Raw genomic sequence first — 19,219 nt, forward strand, 5'->3', positions numbered from 1 at the left:
ACAATATGTTCCATTATGTGACCTTGTAAATTCATCCACTTGACAGCGTGACAACGTTTATCAAATTCTGTTTTATCATTGGTTCTGCCATCTTGTCTAGTCATTCAACTCTTGATCCTATCATGCACTGTGCAAGTATTTCCCAGCTGCATCCCACACTGGAAAAGCTGCTTACACCAAGAGCAGAACAAGCCAGAACTTTGCCAGTGCTGTGATAGTCTCAGCTTCAGAAATTTTGACATGAACTGTAGGTGTGCTATGGATATAGAGGGTGGTACACGATAAGTCATTTAATTTGTTTCATGAATAACACATTTGTTGTTGACAATATTTGTAATTTAATGATGTAGAAATAAAGAATACAGCTTTGAAATTCAACCTAATGAATCACATGTTCAATATGACTGCCGTTTTGGTTTACAACTTTTTCAAGTCGCACGCGTGCATTTGTGATGACTCTCCGACACAAATCTTCTGGAATGGCGCGGCTCAACTCCACAGTGTTGGCCCTAAGTTGCACTGCATTTTTGGGGTTTCTGTGGTACACCCTCTCTTTAAGGAACCCCCAAAGGAAGAAGTCACATGGGTTAATATCTGGGTTGTGGGGAGGTCACATTCCTCCTCCTACATAACGTCGTGACATTCCTCCTCCTACATAATGTCCTGGAAATCTGTTTTACAAAACCCTAAAGCCGTTGGAACACGGACCATGCTGTCGAACGTTAATGTTGAGCGTGCCAAGTTCAACGTGCTGCTGAACGCTCAGCTCAGGAACGATGCGACTTGTGCATACGGTATGTGGGCCCCAACGTGGTATACCCGATTGCGACGCACTGCAGCGGCAGTTGAGGGATGTTTCTAGTTTGTAAATCACATTATTTACTCAACGGGCGCGCGTAAAATTCCCACGTTAGCTCTATTAAAACGCACATTTCCTCCATCGTCCACGAAAAGGAATGTACCATGTCCAATCAATAAGGACACAGACTTATAAAAGTTCCATTACAAAGAGTATGGTACAAATTTGGAATACTTCTCTGCATAAGATAAACATTATTTCATCATTCCCACATTTTAGTAAAACCCCAAGGCCAGTCTTACTTGATCACTTTGCAACATTTGAATTACGAAACGTAAAAGAAAAAGGAGCAAAATATCTTCATACAAGTAGCACAAGCTGAGGGGAGAGCACTCGACTCTGCCATTTTTAAACCGACAGTATTTTGGCGATACATTGACGACACTTTTATAGTGTGGCCTCATGGTCTGGACCATCTCCAAGAATTTTTACGTCACATGAACTCCATACATGAAAACATAAAGTTTACCATGGAGATAGAGAGAGATGGTTGTCTGCCATTTTTAGACATCTTGGTGCGACGGAAGAGTGATGGCACACTTGGTCACTCGGTGTACAGAAAGCCCACTCATACAGACCTGTATCTACAAGCTACTAGTTGCCACCATCCAGCACAAACAATGGGCGTTCTCAAAACCTTGGTCCACCGTGCCCATACTATCTCTGACGCCGACAGTCTTCAAGCGGAACTGGAACACCTGCAAAAAGTATTTTTGAAGAATGGCTTTTCACCTAGGCAAGTGAACAGAGTGATGAAGACCTACAAACGATGGAACAAGGAAGAGGAAGAGGCCTTCAGGTCGACTGTTTATCTACCATTTATTGGGAATATTTCTTTACAGATAGGCAGAATATTGAGAAGGTATCAAGTGAGAGTCATCTTTCGCCCTCCTTCCAAAATTTCATCATTGGTGGGATCCGTTAAAGACGACATGGGCCTGCGTAAACCAGGTGTTTACAAAATTCCGTGTGAATGCGGTAAATCGTATATAGGGCAAACAACACGAACTGTGCAGGAACGCATTGTGGAACACCAACGGCATACTTGCCTTCTCCAACCCACCAAGTCCACAATCGCTGAACATTGTATTTCCACAGACCATTCCATGAATTACGACGATACAAAAATTTTGGCCCATACATCAAACTTTTGCAGCTCGATTATCAATGAATCTGTGGAAATAAGATTGTCTGACAACGATACTCTCATCAGTCGAGATAGCGGTAATCAGCTGAACTCTGCTTGGAATCCTGTTATAGAGAAACTTCGTAGTCGACGTAGTTATCTGCATAAAGATGGAAATCGATCTGACACCGATACGCCAGGCTTTCGCACTGGAGGGCGCGAGGCGCAGCGCACGGAGCCGTTATGAACACGCACGCTGAGCAGCGCATGCGCAATGTCACCTCAGAAGGCTTTAAATAGCGGAGCTCAGCGCGTACTCGCCAGTACTACTAAAGTGGCATTCACCTGAAGATGGCCAGAAGACTCTGTGCCGAAATATCGTGGCAGGAAGTTACTGATATCCGGCAGTTCTCCCGTGTTTTTATGGAACAGCACAAGCTGTCCTGTAGATTAAGCCAATCGAACAAAGTCACCCCTCAAAAAAAGGTGAACTTATATTTACATAACATCAAATATTATAGCATATACTTATATTAAACTAATAATAAAGTATCAGAACCTAATAAAAACGTGAATGTTAGGAAAAAAATTGGTAGTGTTAAAACGGGAACCACCACCCCATCAAAGAACTCCCTACGGGACAGTGACTGCTACTCGTTACGTCAAACCACCAACACATGCTATCTGTCTAATAGTATTATGTTAGCCGTTGCTGAAAATGTTAATCGTAGATAATTATGTTACTAATTGAAATTTAATTATAACAAATTGTACCAAGAACAATGCGTTTTGGGTGGATTTTCGTAGTGTCGCTGCCTTAAAATAGCCTACTCTCATAATACGCAAATTGCAATAATTCTTTTGCCACGAATATGATGTTTCTCATTGTTTTATTGGAACGAATCACACAGTTGACAACAGGTTTTCCAGTGATTCTCAGTTTGCTGGTGCTCAGAAACTGTATATATACGTATAGGCTTGAAATGAATGCCAATATGGCGCCCCACAACTCTGTACTGAAGGAAGACGCCGTGCGTGTGACGTAGGTGGCGTTGAGCCATCTCATTGGTCAACGCTCAGACGCACGCTCTGAATATCTGACATGCCATCTATTGCACTGCACGTTCGGAAAGATTCCCGAATGCACTGTCCGTGTGCCGACGGCTTAAGACCCAGTCATTTGTGTAGGAAATCAAGTACAACATTGGCAGTATGGGGGTGTGCTCCATCCTGCATGAACCATTGTGTCTGCAATGGAAGACATGAAACCATGAGTTGAGGAAAGAACTGGTTTCGCAGCATGTGCAAACAGCATTCACTGGTTGCTGTAGTATCGAAGAAGAATAGCCGATGATTCCATGGCTTGACATGACGACCCATACCCACACTTTCTCCCCGTAGGTGTCTTTCCTGTGGATTATTCGTAGAGGTTCACGTGCCCAGAATCGAATGTTCTGTTTGTTCACAATACCGTTCACGTAAAAATAAGCTTCGTCAGAAAACCATGTGCTGTGTAGCACTGCCTTTTGGTCTTGCTCGATTGCCAAACAGTCAAACTGCAGTCTCCGCTCCTTATCTCTCGCAGTAACCTTATGCACTGCAGTCATCTTGTACAGATACAAGCGAAGGTCAAATTGAATAATTCTTTGTACATATCGGCGTGAAATTCCCAACTCGGCACTGGCTCTTCTAGTTGATTTACTCAGACTACAAGTCAAAGCCACTCGAACTGCTTTAATGTTTTGTGGCAGACGTACGGTATGCACATGTGGCTGCTGACATTCCAAAACAGATCCAGTACCTTTGAATTTTAGATGTAATCTGCGTGTTGTCCATGGGCTGGGAGCCCACCATGTGCCGAAATGAGCATGAAACCTTCTCTGTGACAATGTAACGCTGTTCGTCACTGCAAACAGTAACACAATCTTCTTTTTTTTGCGTGACGGTCAACCGTCCTTTGTCCGCCGTCGCGGCAAACTGAAATGGTGGACTCACAATGAAAGCAATGAACTCGCAACGACATCTGGCATAATTTCCATAAGCTGCATGAAGTTGGGCGCACAATTTGAAAGCTATTGCCCCAATAGTATACTTGTAGGATCAGAATTCAATCAGGTGACTTACCATGTGCCACCCTGTTTCAGGCATACACGGTACACTGAAAGTTGTTGTTATGGGGATTTGCTAGTGCAATTCCAGGGCTATCAGCTCCTAAACAAAGAACACAATTTAATTGCTGTGAAACTGGTTGGGAATGTTAAGATTTTAGTACATATGTGCTTACATATTCTCAATGAAAACCTAGTTTCACCTTTCTCTAAGAAATCGGTGATGTTCTTATAATCCTATGTACGAAACACCCAGTGGAACCTGAGATACAACTTAAACAAGATACATAATGGATGATTAGGTTAGATGTCAAATGAGGAGGAATCTTTAATAACAGTATGATTATTTGATTAGTAAGTAATAAACATGTCTTCTTGACATCGTATGTGGAACTGCTCTGCAATTCACTTTTGTAGTATTTGTTTGTTTGGTTTGTTTGTGTATGTTTGTGTGCGGAAGGGCAGGGGAGGGGGGGGGGGGGAACGCATTTGTGTTTAGTCATTTTTAACAGGTTTGTGTGGCTCAAGAAAAGAATAATGAAATTAGTGAATAAGACTGGAACTGTCCTCAAGCCAACTAAGAATGGAATGGGATAACAACATAAAAATGAAAATGTGTGCTGGAGCTGTGTTTTGCTTTGGTGTTCACATACGTATTTTGAGGTGGATATTCTGAAGTTGTGGTTACCGGTGAGTTTAAACTGTTTTGTTAATATTTTATTGCAACCTAGAACCCCATCAAGACAGAGTCTGGCAGATAGACATTTACCAAAAAGTGATGTATGTAGGTGAGCAAGTTGCACACTTTTGTTTCTATTGAAATATGTACTGACAGAATGTTACATTTCACAACAGAATTATCGTTAGGCGTGGATACTGGTAATGGAAATTACACATCAGAAAGGAAGTGGCTTTTGCAGGGAAACTGAGATACACAATCCTTTTGGGTGTTCAGAATACAACTCTATTGGATGTTATGGGTCCAGGAGAAATTTACAAATCTTACCAAATTAACAGCTAGGCAAAGCAAAAGGCAAATTTTTCACTTGCATTTGCTATAATATTTCATGAGGTATGATGTCTCAGAGAAGTGTGCTGTCAGTTGTCAGCATCAGATTTGTAATAAGAAGTGTATGGCTGCCCCAGCAGTTCAGCTTTTTATAATAAAGCTATGTACATTTTCTGCAGTTGAGGGCAGGACTGTTAAGGTTAACCAAATTTTATTAAGTTGTCAGGTGCCATACTTGTTTCTTACTGTTGTTGCATAACTTTTTGCAATCATTGATGTTTTAGAACTATATTGGAACAGTACCATTTGTTGAATATGAAATTTCATTGTTTCAGGTTCTACCTTAGGGAAAAAGAACGAGTCAACGATGCATTATGGACTGACACTTTCACGATGGATCCACAACTTATTCGTGACTATTTCTACAGATTTCTGTATCAGCCAAAGGACCGGGAATATCCTGATCTGTGCCAGTTACCAGATTTAAATGAACAAACACTCTTAGATAACCTGAAGGCAAGGTTCAATGGAGGGCATATATATACTTATGTAGGGTCCATACTTATTGCACTCAATCCCTTTAAGGTAATTTAAATTGAGCATTTTTCTATCATCCAACAAAAATTTGAATAATCATAGGTTGTTGGTGTTGGTTTTTTTTTATTTTTTAGCGTGTGCGTGTGTGTGTGTGTGGGGGGGGGGGGGGGGGGGGGGGAGAGAAAAGTCAGTGTTTGTTCTTTTTCCTCCCCTATCAATATAATGCAAACAGACGCTCCTATTCCAGAGCTGTGACCAATCGCAGCTTTCACTGTGACGTGTTCATTCTCATGGATCAGTCTCGCGAGTACTCAACAATTGCCGTACTATCTAAGAGAAACATTTGTCATTTTCCTTGTTCTGTGTTCAGTAACTATATTAGAAAGTTACTGCGTACATTGAGAGAGCTGCAAGAAATATTTTAATGAAACCAAATTTCTTGGTCAAAACAATCAAAAGTACAATTTTGTTAGAAGTCAGCTGTTAATTCGAAAGTGAGATCATTCCTGATAAATTCTCAAAAAAATCTTTAAAAAATGTTGGGTCTATGTAAAATTAGTTAATGGAACAAAATCTGCTTTCCAGATGCTTCCTTCAGTTGTCATTTGGGGGCGAGGGGGGGGATACATAAATAATTGAACAAGGAATTGAAAATCAGTCCACGCCACTAGCCAGATGGAAGGCCACCATATCTGATTATGTACCTGTCATATTCTGTATCAAATATGAACAATTGACTGTTTTCGAACTGTTTCTTGTAGATCTCTGGAATACTAAAACACAGTAAGTGATTGCAAGAAGGTGCAGTTTCTAATCCAGAAGAAGGATGTAGAACAGGCGTGCACAACTGTATGCTTACTGCACTCCATCAATATGTTGTTGAGTTAAGGGGTTCATTGTACTCATTTATGGTAATGATGTTTCTGGATACTGAACAACTTAACTGCAGGAAACAACATATTTTCAGCAAGCACCAATTGTGTCTAAGATTGAACTCCCCATGTATACGCCCTACAACACTTTCTGAAACCATCCAGGTGAGCTGATAACAACTTCCCTAAGCACTTTTTCTGGTACCATTGTAAGGGAGTGGAAAATTTGATTGTGAGATAGGGCTGGAATTCAATAATAGGAAAAGGAAGAGAGAGAAAAATAGTAGGAGAAAATGGACTGTTGGAAAGGAATGAAAGAGGAAGACACCTGATGGAATTTACCACAGAACATAATTTAATTATTGCTAACACTTGGTTTAAGTATCATGAAAGAAGGTTGCGTACATGGAAGAGATCTGGAGATACCTGAAGGTTTCACGTTGACAATATGACTGTAAGACAGATTTTGGAACCAGATTTTAAACTGTAAGACATTTCCATAGGCAGATGAGGCCTCTGAACATAATTAATTCACTTGAATTACATATTGAAAGTGAAGAAATTCCAAAAAGATACGAACTTAACGAGTTGAAACCTGAATAAGTTGAAAGAACCAGAAGTTTTTAAGAGTTTCAAAGGGAGCATTAGGTAGTGATAGTCTGGTACAGAGGAAAGGAACATAGTAGAAGATGAAATGTGCAGCTTTGAAAGACAAAATTGTGAATGCAGGAGAGGATCGGGTAAATAAGAAGACAAGGCGTAGGAGAAATCGTAAGGTATCACAGCAGGTATCAAATTTAATTGATGAACAAAAAATGCAGCAAACAAAGCAGGCAAAAGGGAATACAACCATGTAAACAATGAAACTTCAGAAAGTACAAAATGGCCAAGCTGGAATGGCTGGAGAATAAATGAAAGTGCATAGAACCATGCACATCTAGGAGAAGATAGATACTGCCTTCAGAAAATTAAAGACATCTTTATAGGAAAGAGAAGCAGCTGTATGAACATCAAGAGCTCAGATTGAAATTTAATACTAAGCCAAGAAACTGAAGCTAAAAGATAGAAGGGATGAGGAAAAGGAACATAAAGAAAATATTACAGAAAGGAAAGAGGAAGTAGATGACAATGAAATGGGAGATGTGGTACTGTGAGAAGAATTTGACAAAGTACTGAAACACCTGAGTGGAAACAAGGCCTGTGGAGTAGATGACATTCCCTCAGAACTACTGATATGCTTAGGAAAGTCGGCCATGACAAAATTATTCCACATGGTGTGCAAGATGTATGAGGTGGGCAGAATATCCTCAGACTTCAAGAACAATGTAATAGTTCCAGCACAAAGAAAGCAGATGCTGATTGTTGTGAACATTACTTAACCTTCAATCTTCTAAGTCATGGTAGTAAAATATTGACCGAAATTATCTACAGAAGAATGGAAAAAGATGTTGAAGTCTACTTGCAGATATCCCCTGTGGTGTCTGGGGGCTAGAATAGACCTGTCGCCCTTCCTTGCCTGTTGTAAGAGGCGACTTATAGGAGTCTTTTTATTTGGCTATGTTTTTACCTTGGTATGTTGACTATACTTTGGACTTCTGAAGGTTTTTGATCTTTCTGCTTCTGCCTCCCTCCCCCCCTTCACCCCTCGCACACTCATCACACCTTTTTTGGCTTTTTAAGTTCTTGTCCCCATTTTGGGTTTGACCTCCAGCCTCCAAATTTTACAGAAGTGCAGGCCGTTTGGGAAGGACACCTTACTGCGGTGCATTAACTCTCCACTGTGCACTTTTATCGTTTGCACCTACCAAACAAGTGGATATACCTTTGCATCCGAAATCTAGTATGGTAGCCAGTCCATCATGGTGGAGTTGTCATGTACACTCTTGGTGGTGGCCCCCTGACAACATAGGGATTGCACTGTTGATGCCTGAGCTGTAACCTCTCCGTGTCAGCGAAGGAGTAGGTGCCTGTCAGTTGTGATGTACCCAGACTCCGGGCAACAGCTACTGTGCCAGGTGGCCTTTACCTTGGCAGGGTGGCACCCATGGGGACAGCCTCTGATCAGAGTGAGTGGCATTGGGGCGAATGGTTTGCAGTGAAACGGATCAAACTTAATGGTGGCTGTGGCAACATGGCTGTTTCAACAATCAGGAACAGTGATTTTAATGCAGAGGCTTGCAGTCTTACGGCATTTCCATTTTTGGCCATGCCTCAAGACGAGAGCCAGGGGAGGAGAAATGGGAGTGGACAGTTTGCTGAGTTCTTGATTTATTCCTGAATGGATAGCTGATCTTTCGTTACAACGAAGCCAATTTTTTTCATTGAAAATATTGAAGACCGGTTTGGGGAGGTTGGAGCAATAGAAAATATGAGAAATGGTTCTTTACTGATCAAAACAACACATGCCAACCAATCGTGGGCACTGCAGGCCTGCATAAAAATAGAAGATGAACCAGTCACCAGCTCAGTAGAATTCCCAATGTTATCTCCCATCAGGACCTAACTCTACAAACTGATGAAGAGCTGTGTACTAATCTGGCATGGTGCGGTTTTGTCCACAGCATCCAGAAGGGACCCAAGGATAATAGAGTGGACACTGGAGCTTTCATCCTGGTCTTTGACGGCAGTATTTTGCCTGAGAGGGTTAAAGTCATTGTTATAACCTTTAATCACTAATAAAGTGCGTGGAGATACAAAAGTAGAAACACTCGCGGGTTACATGGTACTAACTCCGTATCTCACTCGACTGCCGGGCTGTGACATGCGGCCGGCGCCGTTCATAACCAGGTGGCGCTCCTGCGCTCGGCCGAGCTGCGGAGCGCCTCTATCGCCGTGTTCGCGTACTAACGTAGCGGCACTTTTGAATGTCGTGGCACTGTCACAACAGTCATGGTTTATAGGTTTGCCTTATTATTCTCCTCTGATGAGATGTTTTAGGTGCCAGAGGTTCAGACACATGTCCTCCCACTGTTCTAAAGAGGATATCTGTCAGGCATGTGGGTTGGCATCCCATGGGGGTGGCCCTTGTGATCAAACCCCTCAATGTGTCATCTGTCCGGAACCACACCCTCCTTGTTCACTGCAATGTTCAGTGTTTAAGAGGGAGAAAAAAATCAAGAGTATAAAACACTTGACTGCCCACCTTATCAAGATGCAAAGAAAAAGTTTGAGAGACTTCATCTGACTGATGTGGTCTCCACAATTTTGTGATTGTTGTCCCACAGTCCAAACCTCACTTGATGAAAAGGTCTCGCATGGCACCTCCTGATCATGGTCATATTCTGGGGCCTGCCCCAAAGTTGGGGAGGGAGTGTCAGCTCCCATGCCCCCTGCACCTGTAGCACAGGTGTTTCCCACGCCATTGGTGCAGCCAGGGATGCCCAGTCATCCTCTGGCGGCGATAGGGACGAGGACACATGTCGAGCTGCTCGCCTCTCAAGACAAGGGCAAGCAGCCATAGGCTGCGAGCAGAATAAAGGATGGTCCTCTTCGCTCCTGGAAGATAAAATGAGGAAAATCTTCACAGAAATTGAAGTTTCACAAGGATAAGAAGGAAGATAAACTACTTTCTAAGACTTCAGGTGTTCCTCTCTCCATCCCTGCAAAGGTTGAGCCTATGCACCTTATTTTCCACTTTCTGAGACCTGGTTCCAATGCTCCTTCAATGGAACTCTAATGGCTACTATTGCCATCTTGTCAAACTCCGTTATTTACTGGCTGCTTGTTCCATAATTGGCATAGCAGTACTGGAAATGCAGTTTACAGCAATACAGGGTTATTACAGATGATTGAAGCGATTTCACAGCTCTACAATAACTTCATTATTTGAGATATTTTCACAATGCTTTGGACACACATACAAAAACTCAAAAAGTTTTTTTAGGCATTCACAAATGTTTGATATGTGCCCCTTTAGTTATTCGGCAGACATCAAGCTGATAATCAAGTTCCTCCCACACTCGGCACAGCATGTCCCCATCAATGAGTTCGAAAGCATCGTTGATGCGAGCTTGCAGTTCTGGCACGTTTATTGGTAGAGGTGGTTTAAACACTGAATCTTTCACATAACCCCACAGAAAGAAATCGCATGGGGTTAAGTCGTGAGAGCGTAGAGGCCATGACATGAATTGCTGATCATGATCTCCACCACGACTGATCCATCGGTTTTCCAATCTCCTGTTTAAGAAATGCCAAACATCATGATGGAAGTGCGGTAGAGCACCATCCTGTTGAAAGATGAAGTTGGCGCTGTCGGTCTCCAGTTGCGGCATGAGCCAATTTTCCAGCATGTCCAGATACACGTGTCCTGTAACGTTTTTTTTTGCAGAAGAAAAAGGGGCCGTAAACTTTAAACCGTGAGATTGCACAAAACACGTTAACTTTTGGTGAATTGCGAATTTGCTGCACGAATGCGTGAGGATTCTCTACCGCCCAGATTCGCACATTGTGTCTGTTCACTTCACCATTAAGAAAAAATGTTGCTTCATCACTAAAAACAAGTTTCGCACAGAACGCATCCTCTTCCATGAGCTGTTGCAACCGCGCCGAAAATTCAAAGCGTTTGACTTTGTCATCGGGTGTCAGGGCTTGTAGCAACTGTAAACGGTAAGGCTTCTGCTTTAGCCTTTTCCGTAAGATTTTCCAAACCGTCGGCTGTGGTACGTTTAGCTCCCTGCTTGCTTTATTCGTCGACTTCCGCGGGCTACGCGTGAAACTTGCCTGCACGCTTTCAACCGTTTCTTCGCTCACTGCAGGCCGACCCATTGATTTCCCCTTACAGAGGCATCCAGAAGCTTTAAACTGCGCATACCATCGCTGAATGGAGTTAGCAGTTGGTAGATCTTTGTTGAACTTCGTCCTGAAGTGTCGTTGCACTGTTATGACTGACTGATGTGAGTGCATTTCAAGCACGACATACGCTTTCTCGGCTCCTGTCGCCATTTTGTCTCACTGCACTCTCGAGCGCTCTGGCGGCAGAAACCCGAAGTGCGGCTTCAGCCGAACAAAACTTTATGATTTTTTCTACATATCTGTAGTGTGTCGTGACCATATGTCAATGAATGGAGCTACAGTGAATTTATGAAATCGCTTCAATCATTTGTAATAGCCCTGTACATCCCCCTGCTCTGAAAAATTACAAACACTGCTGTACCAATTGCATGAATGTTGAGAGAGTGTCCAGTGGTGTTTGTACTCTCATGTGCTCAGTATTTTCAGTGAGCAGAAGCCTCTTCCACTGAACAAGAGGCCGTGGCTGTTAGTGTCTACCTGTCAGTTTGGATGACAATCTGTAATGTTTATCTACTCCGAGGAGGACCCTTCCATTACAAAGAACTGTTAGAGTTACTGGAACGGCTGCCTGCCCCCTTCCTCTTACTGGGGAACTTTAATGCCCATAATACTCTGTGGGGCGGTGACACTACATCTCGTAGAGGCCAAGCACTAAAACATCCCCTTTCAGAATTGCACATCTGCTTGCTTAACACTGGAGCTGCAACGATTATCAATCTGTTCCTGGCCGCTTGGTGCTTTGACTCAATCTGGTTAAATGAAAAAGAAAGGAAAGGGAAAGCCCATTTAATGTACAGGCTAATCTCCTACTCCCTATCTCTTTGTCCATATTCTCCTCCTCCCCTTCTCTTTGTACATCTGCTCTTCCTTTCCCCTCTCTGTGTCCGCCTCCTCCTCCTCCCTCTCTCTCTCCCTCCATCTTCTCCTGCCTGTCTCGTTGTCCATCTCCTCCTTTCCACTTTTTATGTCCATTACCTCCCATCCCTTAGTCCATGTTCTCTTCTCCCCTCCCTCTGAACTTGAGCCTTGTTTACTGTTACAGCAAATACATATTTGCAGTAGTATTCTAATCATAAGCTGATAAGCAATAAATACAACATTCACGTATATATCATTGGTGTATTGTGTAAAAACTTGAAGTAAATTCCTCAAGACTTTTTTGAGATTTGTGGTAATATCATTTCGCCTTTATAAATTACATTTTTATTTATATACTATATGTATTAAAATATATATATATAAATGAGCCTATTCGAATGCAATATTTGTGAAAATTTCAAAGCAGTTGGTAAAGAACTTAAAGAGATTTAGGGTTTTGAGCAAATGAACATTTACATTTTTATTTATTTAGTCGATGAATTTGAAAATAGGTAACATGTCTGACTAAATTTGAAAGCTTGATGTATATTATTATAGCTGTTATGGCATCTTTTTGAAAATAATATCAAGTTTCCAAATTTAATAAACTGTGTGATCATTGAATAATGTCATCTAAAGGAAGCTAACAGTAGCATCTCTTCGTCTCGTAAATTAACATTAGAACTTGTATCCCTGTCGACTGTGTAATAGCCGTAGTTGGTTAATTGCATGTATTTTATAGTTTTTGAGCTATGCATTACAAACTTTTAAGAGTCTTCTCAGTGTCTCATTATTATTCCTGTGGCATTTTAAGACGAAGTGGTACTTCATGTTACGACATGTTTGAATGCAGTTTGCAATGCAGAATCATTATCTTATGTTTCAGTTTCATCCGATCTACAATCCGAAGTATGTTAAACTGTATCAGAACCGACGGTTGGGTCCAGAGTTGCCCCCACACATATTTGCAGTGGCAGATGCAGCATATCACTGCATGTTAAAAGAAAGGCGGAATCAGTGCATAGTAATTAGTGGTGAAAGTGGTTCTGGAAAAACTGAAAGTACAAATTTTCTACTCCATCATCTGACAGCACTTAGTCAAAAGGGGTGTCATGGCAGTGGAGTGGAGCAGACAATACTCAGTGCTGGTCCTGTACTTGAGGTTGGTTATAATTCTTGACATTCCTTTCATAGAACTGATAATTTACTTTGTGTTCTTACAAATTACAGCAACATAATTCAGATTAGTATTTGATCTATATATATAATAGATGACATTTAGATGAAATGTTAAAAGTAAAGGCAGTATTTATGAAAAATTGTGAGAATGATAAGGACTAGATAGACATTGAGGAATATCTTCTCTTCATGTATTTCTTCATTTTATGAAGCATCTCAACATTTTGATGAACAACGCTTTTAATAATATTGAAAGAATGTGTAAGAGTAACTATACCTTTGCTAAAAAAAATTACACATTTAGTGTTATAATAGAATTTAAACTGTTGAATAGCAAAAAGTAATGTGTAGTATACATCATTAGTCCATTGGGTACAAAACTTTCATAAGAAGTTTTGCTAAGAAGGTTAAGAAGATGGGGCAGAATAAATAGTTATTAGTATCACCATGTTTGGAGAGTGCTGTTGCTCCTGAACATTAAAAATAAAAAGTCTAGCAGAAGAAATGGCTCTTTTAGATTGTAAAGCAACCTGCATGCAAACAAATTGAAATGATAGTGGTGGCCCCTTTCATGAGGAGTGTGACATGTACATTTAATTGCACAGAAAGTGAGGGAGCTAGGGGGGAGGGGGGGGGGGGGGGTGTATTGACAGCACAAAGGTCACATTCTCCAAAAACACAAAAGAAAATCTGCCTCATATTATGTCTTTGATTTCATATGTGGAAAGGGCACTTGAAGTTTTGAGGTGAGTTTAAGGGCAGAACAGCAATAAGAAATAGTTAATATTGCAGCACTTAGTACAGTGACGTCGAAGTGTGGTGGGGTAGTCCACTGGGTAATGGATAACCAGCTGCATGACACCGGGATTGGGATCGAATACCTCTTTTGACAATTATTCCCTGTTTTAATGCATTAATTTGTTAAATATGTGGAAAATGCCAAATTAACAAAACTTGCAGTTTTTTTCCCCCCGTCTCTCAAAAGGGCACTTATTATCGCATCCAAAGGCCTTGCACTTCATTGTGCATTTGCATCTACAAGGAAGATAGTCTACTAGGTGAGCAATAAATCGCTCATTTTCTACCACCTCGCCACAGTCAGCTAAAGCGACATTTAGAAGTTTGTTGTGGGTTTTTGATAGGGACCAGGCCAGTTTTCTCACATGGTCAGTTTTGTCTCCAGCTGTATGTTTGCATTGGGGCTGAAGTCTGGTGCAGGAGGAGGCCAGTCGAGAAGAGAGATCTCATTCTGTTACGCAAGCCACTTTTGTACCATGGTTGACGTACGTTGTATTGGAAACATGATTCCCTCAATATATAGTTTATGGGATTATAGCATTCCTCATAATATGACTGTACTGGGCAGCATTGAGCCAGCCATCTATTGTGTGAAGCTTCTTTTGTCCACAGGAAGACATCCAGTCCTAAACTGCCACAGACGCAAGGCCACTGTGAGGTGACGTGCGGATATATTTTGGGTTGAAATGGCAGCTTATGGCTTAATACTTATACTGTACCATTATTTTCTATGAAAATACTGATTCATAGGAAAATATTGCATTGTGCCGCTCAGAATATGAGGTGCTATCCAAAATTTTCGAGACTGCCATCTGTTGAAAACCTTACCTTTGTACTAATGGTCACCATCACCCACGAAGTAGTTCCCATCCGCACCTACACACTGGTCCCAGTGCTTCTGCCACTGGTCAAACATTTTCTGGAAGTCCTGTTCTTTGCGGGTGCCTATCCACGCCAGCGATGCTCCTCGAATCCTCTCTAGAGTGTCGAACCGACAGTCTTTCAGCTTGAGTTTCAGTTTTGGGAGTAGCATGAAGTCACAAGGTGCCAAATCTGGCAAGTACAGTGGATGGGGTACAACTGCCATGTTGTTTTTTGCCAAAAAGGTCCTGGTGAGCAAGGACATGCACCAGGGCGTGTTGTTGTGATGCGGCAGCCAGTTCCCTTGACGCCAAAGTTCGAGCCGTCGTCACCACACGTTTTCACGGAGTCATCGCAAAACGTCACAGTAGAACATGGAATTCACTGTTTGGTTGCGTGGGGCGAATTCTTTGTGCACAATTCCCTTGGTATCAAAGAGGACGATGATCATGCTCTTCACTTGTCTCGCAAAAGCGTCTTAGAGAGCCCGGGCTCTTCCAATGGGGCAATTGTTGCTTTGTCTCTGGCTTATAACAGTAAATCCAGTTGAATCATTGCAAGGGTCTCTGTAGCACTTTTCCTGAGATTCACTCAGAATTTGATACACACGCGCTGTTCTGTTTGCGGATCCATCATAAAATCACCACACACCAAACACAGAGTATTACGGAAAGCACTGTGGACACGCAACACGTCCTCCCAGTTAAATGTCACTCCGCACATTGACTCATCAGATACACAGCTTTCGCCACCTAGCGATGCAAAGATCTACTACTCTTACTTTCCAGATGGCATTACCAGTCCCAAAAATTTTGATTCCACCTTGTTCATATTTTCCTCCACCTCGTGCCCGCCTGGGGGCTCATGGCTCTTTTGTCAGTTCACGCGTAAAGCATATGGGTTCAGAACTACTGTGACCCTTTTCTTCTTTCCTGGGCTGCATTCCCGTCCCTGTGCCCCTCCCTCCCTATCCTTGCTCCTTCCCCTCTTGCCTCCTACTCCACCTCTCTCGGTGTCCTTGGTTTCATTGGTCCAGCTATACTCTTGGTTTCTGCTATCCCTTAGGAATCCCCCCCCCCCCCCCTCTCTCTCTGTCCCTCCCTCCCTCTCTCTCTCTCCCCCCTCATTTCACCACCTCCTCCTCATCTTCCTACTCCTCCTCCTCCACTTCCTTCTGCTTCTCCTGCTCCAATCCTCCCTCCTCCCACACCGGCATATTTGGTCCCCTTTTTGAGGTTCGACCTCCCCTTCTAAATTTTACCTGCATAGTGTGGTCCAACTGGGGAAGAACACCTTACTTAACACCTTTGGCAATGTGGCCTTACTGCCTCTTGTAGCTTCCACTTGAAACTACTGTCCTTTTAACGCTATATATTAGTTTGGTGCATAAGTTCATAACATTTTTGTCTTGCATATTGGTATGTTGGTTGCTAGGGATTTATTTATATCTATTATTGTTTTTTACTTGTAATTCACTGTTGCTATTTAAGTTTGTGTATTGTCATTTTGATATTTGGAGAAATCGGAACATTTTCAACATATTCTTCTTTTTGAGTTCAGTGGATTGGTGACAGCAGTAGAGGCATCCAGAAACTTTACCAGCATGTAGAGGAATAATGCCTTTGGACAGAGCATGGCAAGAAAATGTTTTTCTTATTTTAAGGAGGATTGTTTCGACATTAGTGACTCTCCACATTCAAAAAGACCTATGGGATTTGATGAAGATCATTTAAAATCATTGATCCATGTCAGTGTACTCGAGAACTGCCATGTACTGAACTGTGTACAACATTTACATGCAGTGGGGAAGGTTCAAAAATTGGGCGTAGGTATCACACACTTCAAACCAAAAGTGCAAAGATCAGTGGGTGCCCATATGTGCATCTCTGCTTGCTTGTTATCAGTTGGCTTGTAACACAACACCAACCATTCCTGTCCTGGATTTTTACTGGTGACAAGGATTGTGTGTCTATGTTAGCTTGTTGTTGTTGTCTTCAGTCCTGAGACTGGCCTGATGCAGCTCCCCACACTACTCTATCCTGTGCAAGCCTCTTCATCTCCCAGTACCTACTGCAACCTACATTCTTCTGAGTCTGCTTAGTGTATTCATCTCTTGGTCTCCCTCTACGATTTTTACTCTCCATGCTGCCCTCCAATACTAAATTGGTGACCCCTTGATGCCTCAAAACATGTCTTACCAACAGATCCCTTCTTCTAGTCAAGTTGTGCCACAAACTCCTCTTCTCCCCAATTCTATTCAATACCTCCTCATTAGTTGTGTGATCTACCCATCTAATCTTCAGCATTCTTCTGTAGCACCACATTTCGAAAGCTTCTATTCTCTTCTTGTCCAAACTATTTATCGTCCATGTTTCACTTCCATACATGGCTACACTCCATACAAATACTATCAGAAATGACTTCCTGACACTTAAATCTATACTCGATGTTAACAAATTTCTCTTCTTCAGAAACGCTTTCCCTGCCATTGCCAGTCTACATTTTATATCCTCTCTACTTCAACCGTCATCAGTTATTTTTCTTCCCAAATAGCAAAACTCATTTACTACTTTAAGTGTCTCATTTCCTAATCTAATTCCCTCAGCATCGCCCGACTTAATTCGACTGCTCCTCCAAGTCCTTTGCTGTCTCTGACAGAATTACAATGTCATCGGCAAACCTCAAAGTTTTTATTTCTTCTCCATCGATTTTAATACCTGCTCCAAATTTTTCTTTTGTTTCCTTTACTGCTTGTTCAGTATACAGATTGAATAAGATCGGGGATAGGCAACAACCCTGTCTCACTCCCTTCCCAACCGCTGCTTCCCTTTCGTGCCCCTCGACTCTTATAACTGCCATCTGCTTTCTGTACAAATTGTAAATAGCCTTTCGCTCCCTGTATTTTACCCCTGCCATCTTCAGAATTTGAAGGAGAGTATTCCAGTCAACATTGTCAAAAGCTTTCTCTAAGTCTACAAATGCTAGTAACGTTGGTTTGCCTTTCCTTAATCTTAGGATAAGTCATTGGGTCAGTATTGCCTCACGTGTTCCAATATTTCTGCGGAATTCAAACTGATCTTCCCCAAGGTCGGCTTCTACCAGTTTTTCCATTCGTCTGTAAAGAATTCGTGTTATTATTTTGCAGCCGTGACTTATTAAGCTGATAGTTCGGTAATTTTCACATCTGCTTTCTTTGGGATTGGAATTATTATGTTCTTCTTGAAGTCTGAGGGTATTTCGCTTGCCTCGTACATCTTGCTCACCAGATGGTAGAGTTTTGTCAGGACTGGCTCTCCCAAGACTGTCAGTAGTTCTAATGGAATGTTGTCTACTCCCAGGGCCTTGTTTTGACTTATTTATTTATTTAACCTGATCAGATTAGGGCCATCAGGCCCTCTCTTACATCGGACCAGTGTTCCACACATGCAGCATTTCACACATCAGAGTTACATCATGACCATAGTTTAAATGAGAAAATTTGCTTACTCTAGTGGCAATATGAATAAAAGAGTAGTGACTAAGACCTAATAAAGTAAATGCTGGCAGTATATTTACAACAGGTGCTATACATACAGATTATGATAAAAGCAATAATAATAACAGTAAAAAAAAATCAAATAATAATGACAAACATGAGAAAGATTGGCAATAGTAATGAAGGTTTGTGATGATGTACATTAATATCTTGGTGTGTAAAGTAGATGTTTACTAGTATAGCAAGTTTTGGGGAAGGGAGATTTAAGGAGGGGGAAAGAGGGAAGTAATGGGGTGAAGTGCATTCATGTACAGAGGAAGGCATTACTGTTGCTTAAGTAAATACGTCATTAACTGTTTTTTGAAGCCAGATGTGTTTTTTAAGTTCTCTAACATAATGAGGGAGGTTATTCCAGAGTCGGGTTCCTGCTACTGTAAAGGACTTGGAGAAGGTGACTGAGCGATGCAGTGGAACGGAGAGTATTTTATTATAACGGGAACTTGTGTTTCTGTCATGTTGTTGCGACATGAGCGTTAGGGATGAGGAGAGATATGAGGGACAGTGTACATTTATAAGGCAGTAGATGAGACGGAGTGTATGGAAATCTCTGCGTTTGTCTGCACGCAGCCAGGACAATTTTGCATATGCTGGTGAAATGTGATCAAAAAGTCGAACGTCACAGATATATTGGACGCATGCATTCATGACCAGTTCTAGACGTTGGGAATTTTCCTGAGAGAGGCCTT

At 41.8% G+C, this 19,219-nt stretch overlaps 1 protein-coding gene across 1 annotated transcript in view; it reads left to right on the forward strand.

Annotated features, from left to right (window-relative positions):
* LOC126413328 (unconventional myosin-IXa-like) overlaps positions 1–19,219 on the forward strand; it is a 347,425-nt gene that overhangs the window by 15,551 nt on the left and 312,655 nt on the right. Inside the window, exons 2-3 of the mRNA XM_050083235.1 lie at positions 5,438–5,687; positions 13,047–13,322. Of these exons, the coding sequence (XP_049939192.1) occupies positions 5,438–5,687; positions 13,047–13,322 (526 nt within the window). The remainder of the gene's footprint in view (positions 1–5,437; positions 5,688–13,046; positions 13,323–19,219) is intronic.

The sequence above is a fragment of the Schistocerca serialis genome, chromosome 7, assembly GCF_023864345.2.
Source record: "Schistocerca serialis cubense isolate TAMUIC-IGC-003099 chromosome 7, iqSchSeri2.2, whole genome shotgun sequence".
Taxonomy (NCBI): domain Eukaryota; kingdom Metazoa; phylum Arthropoda; class Insecta; order Orthoptera; family Acrididae; genus Schistocerca; species Schistocerca serialis.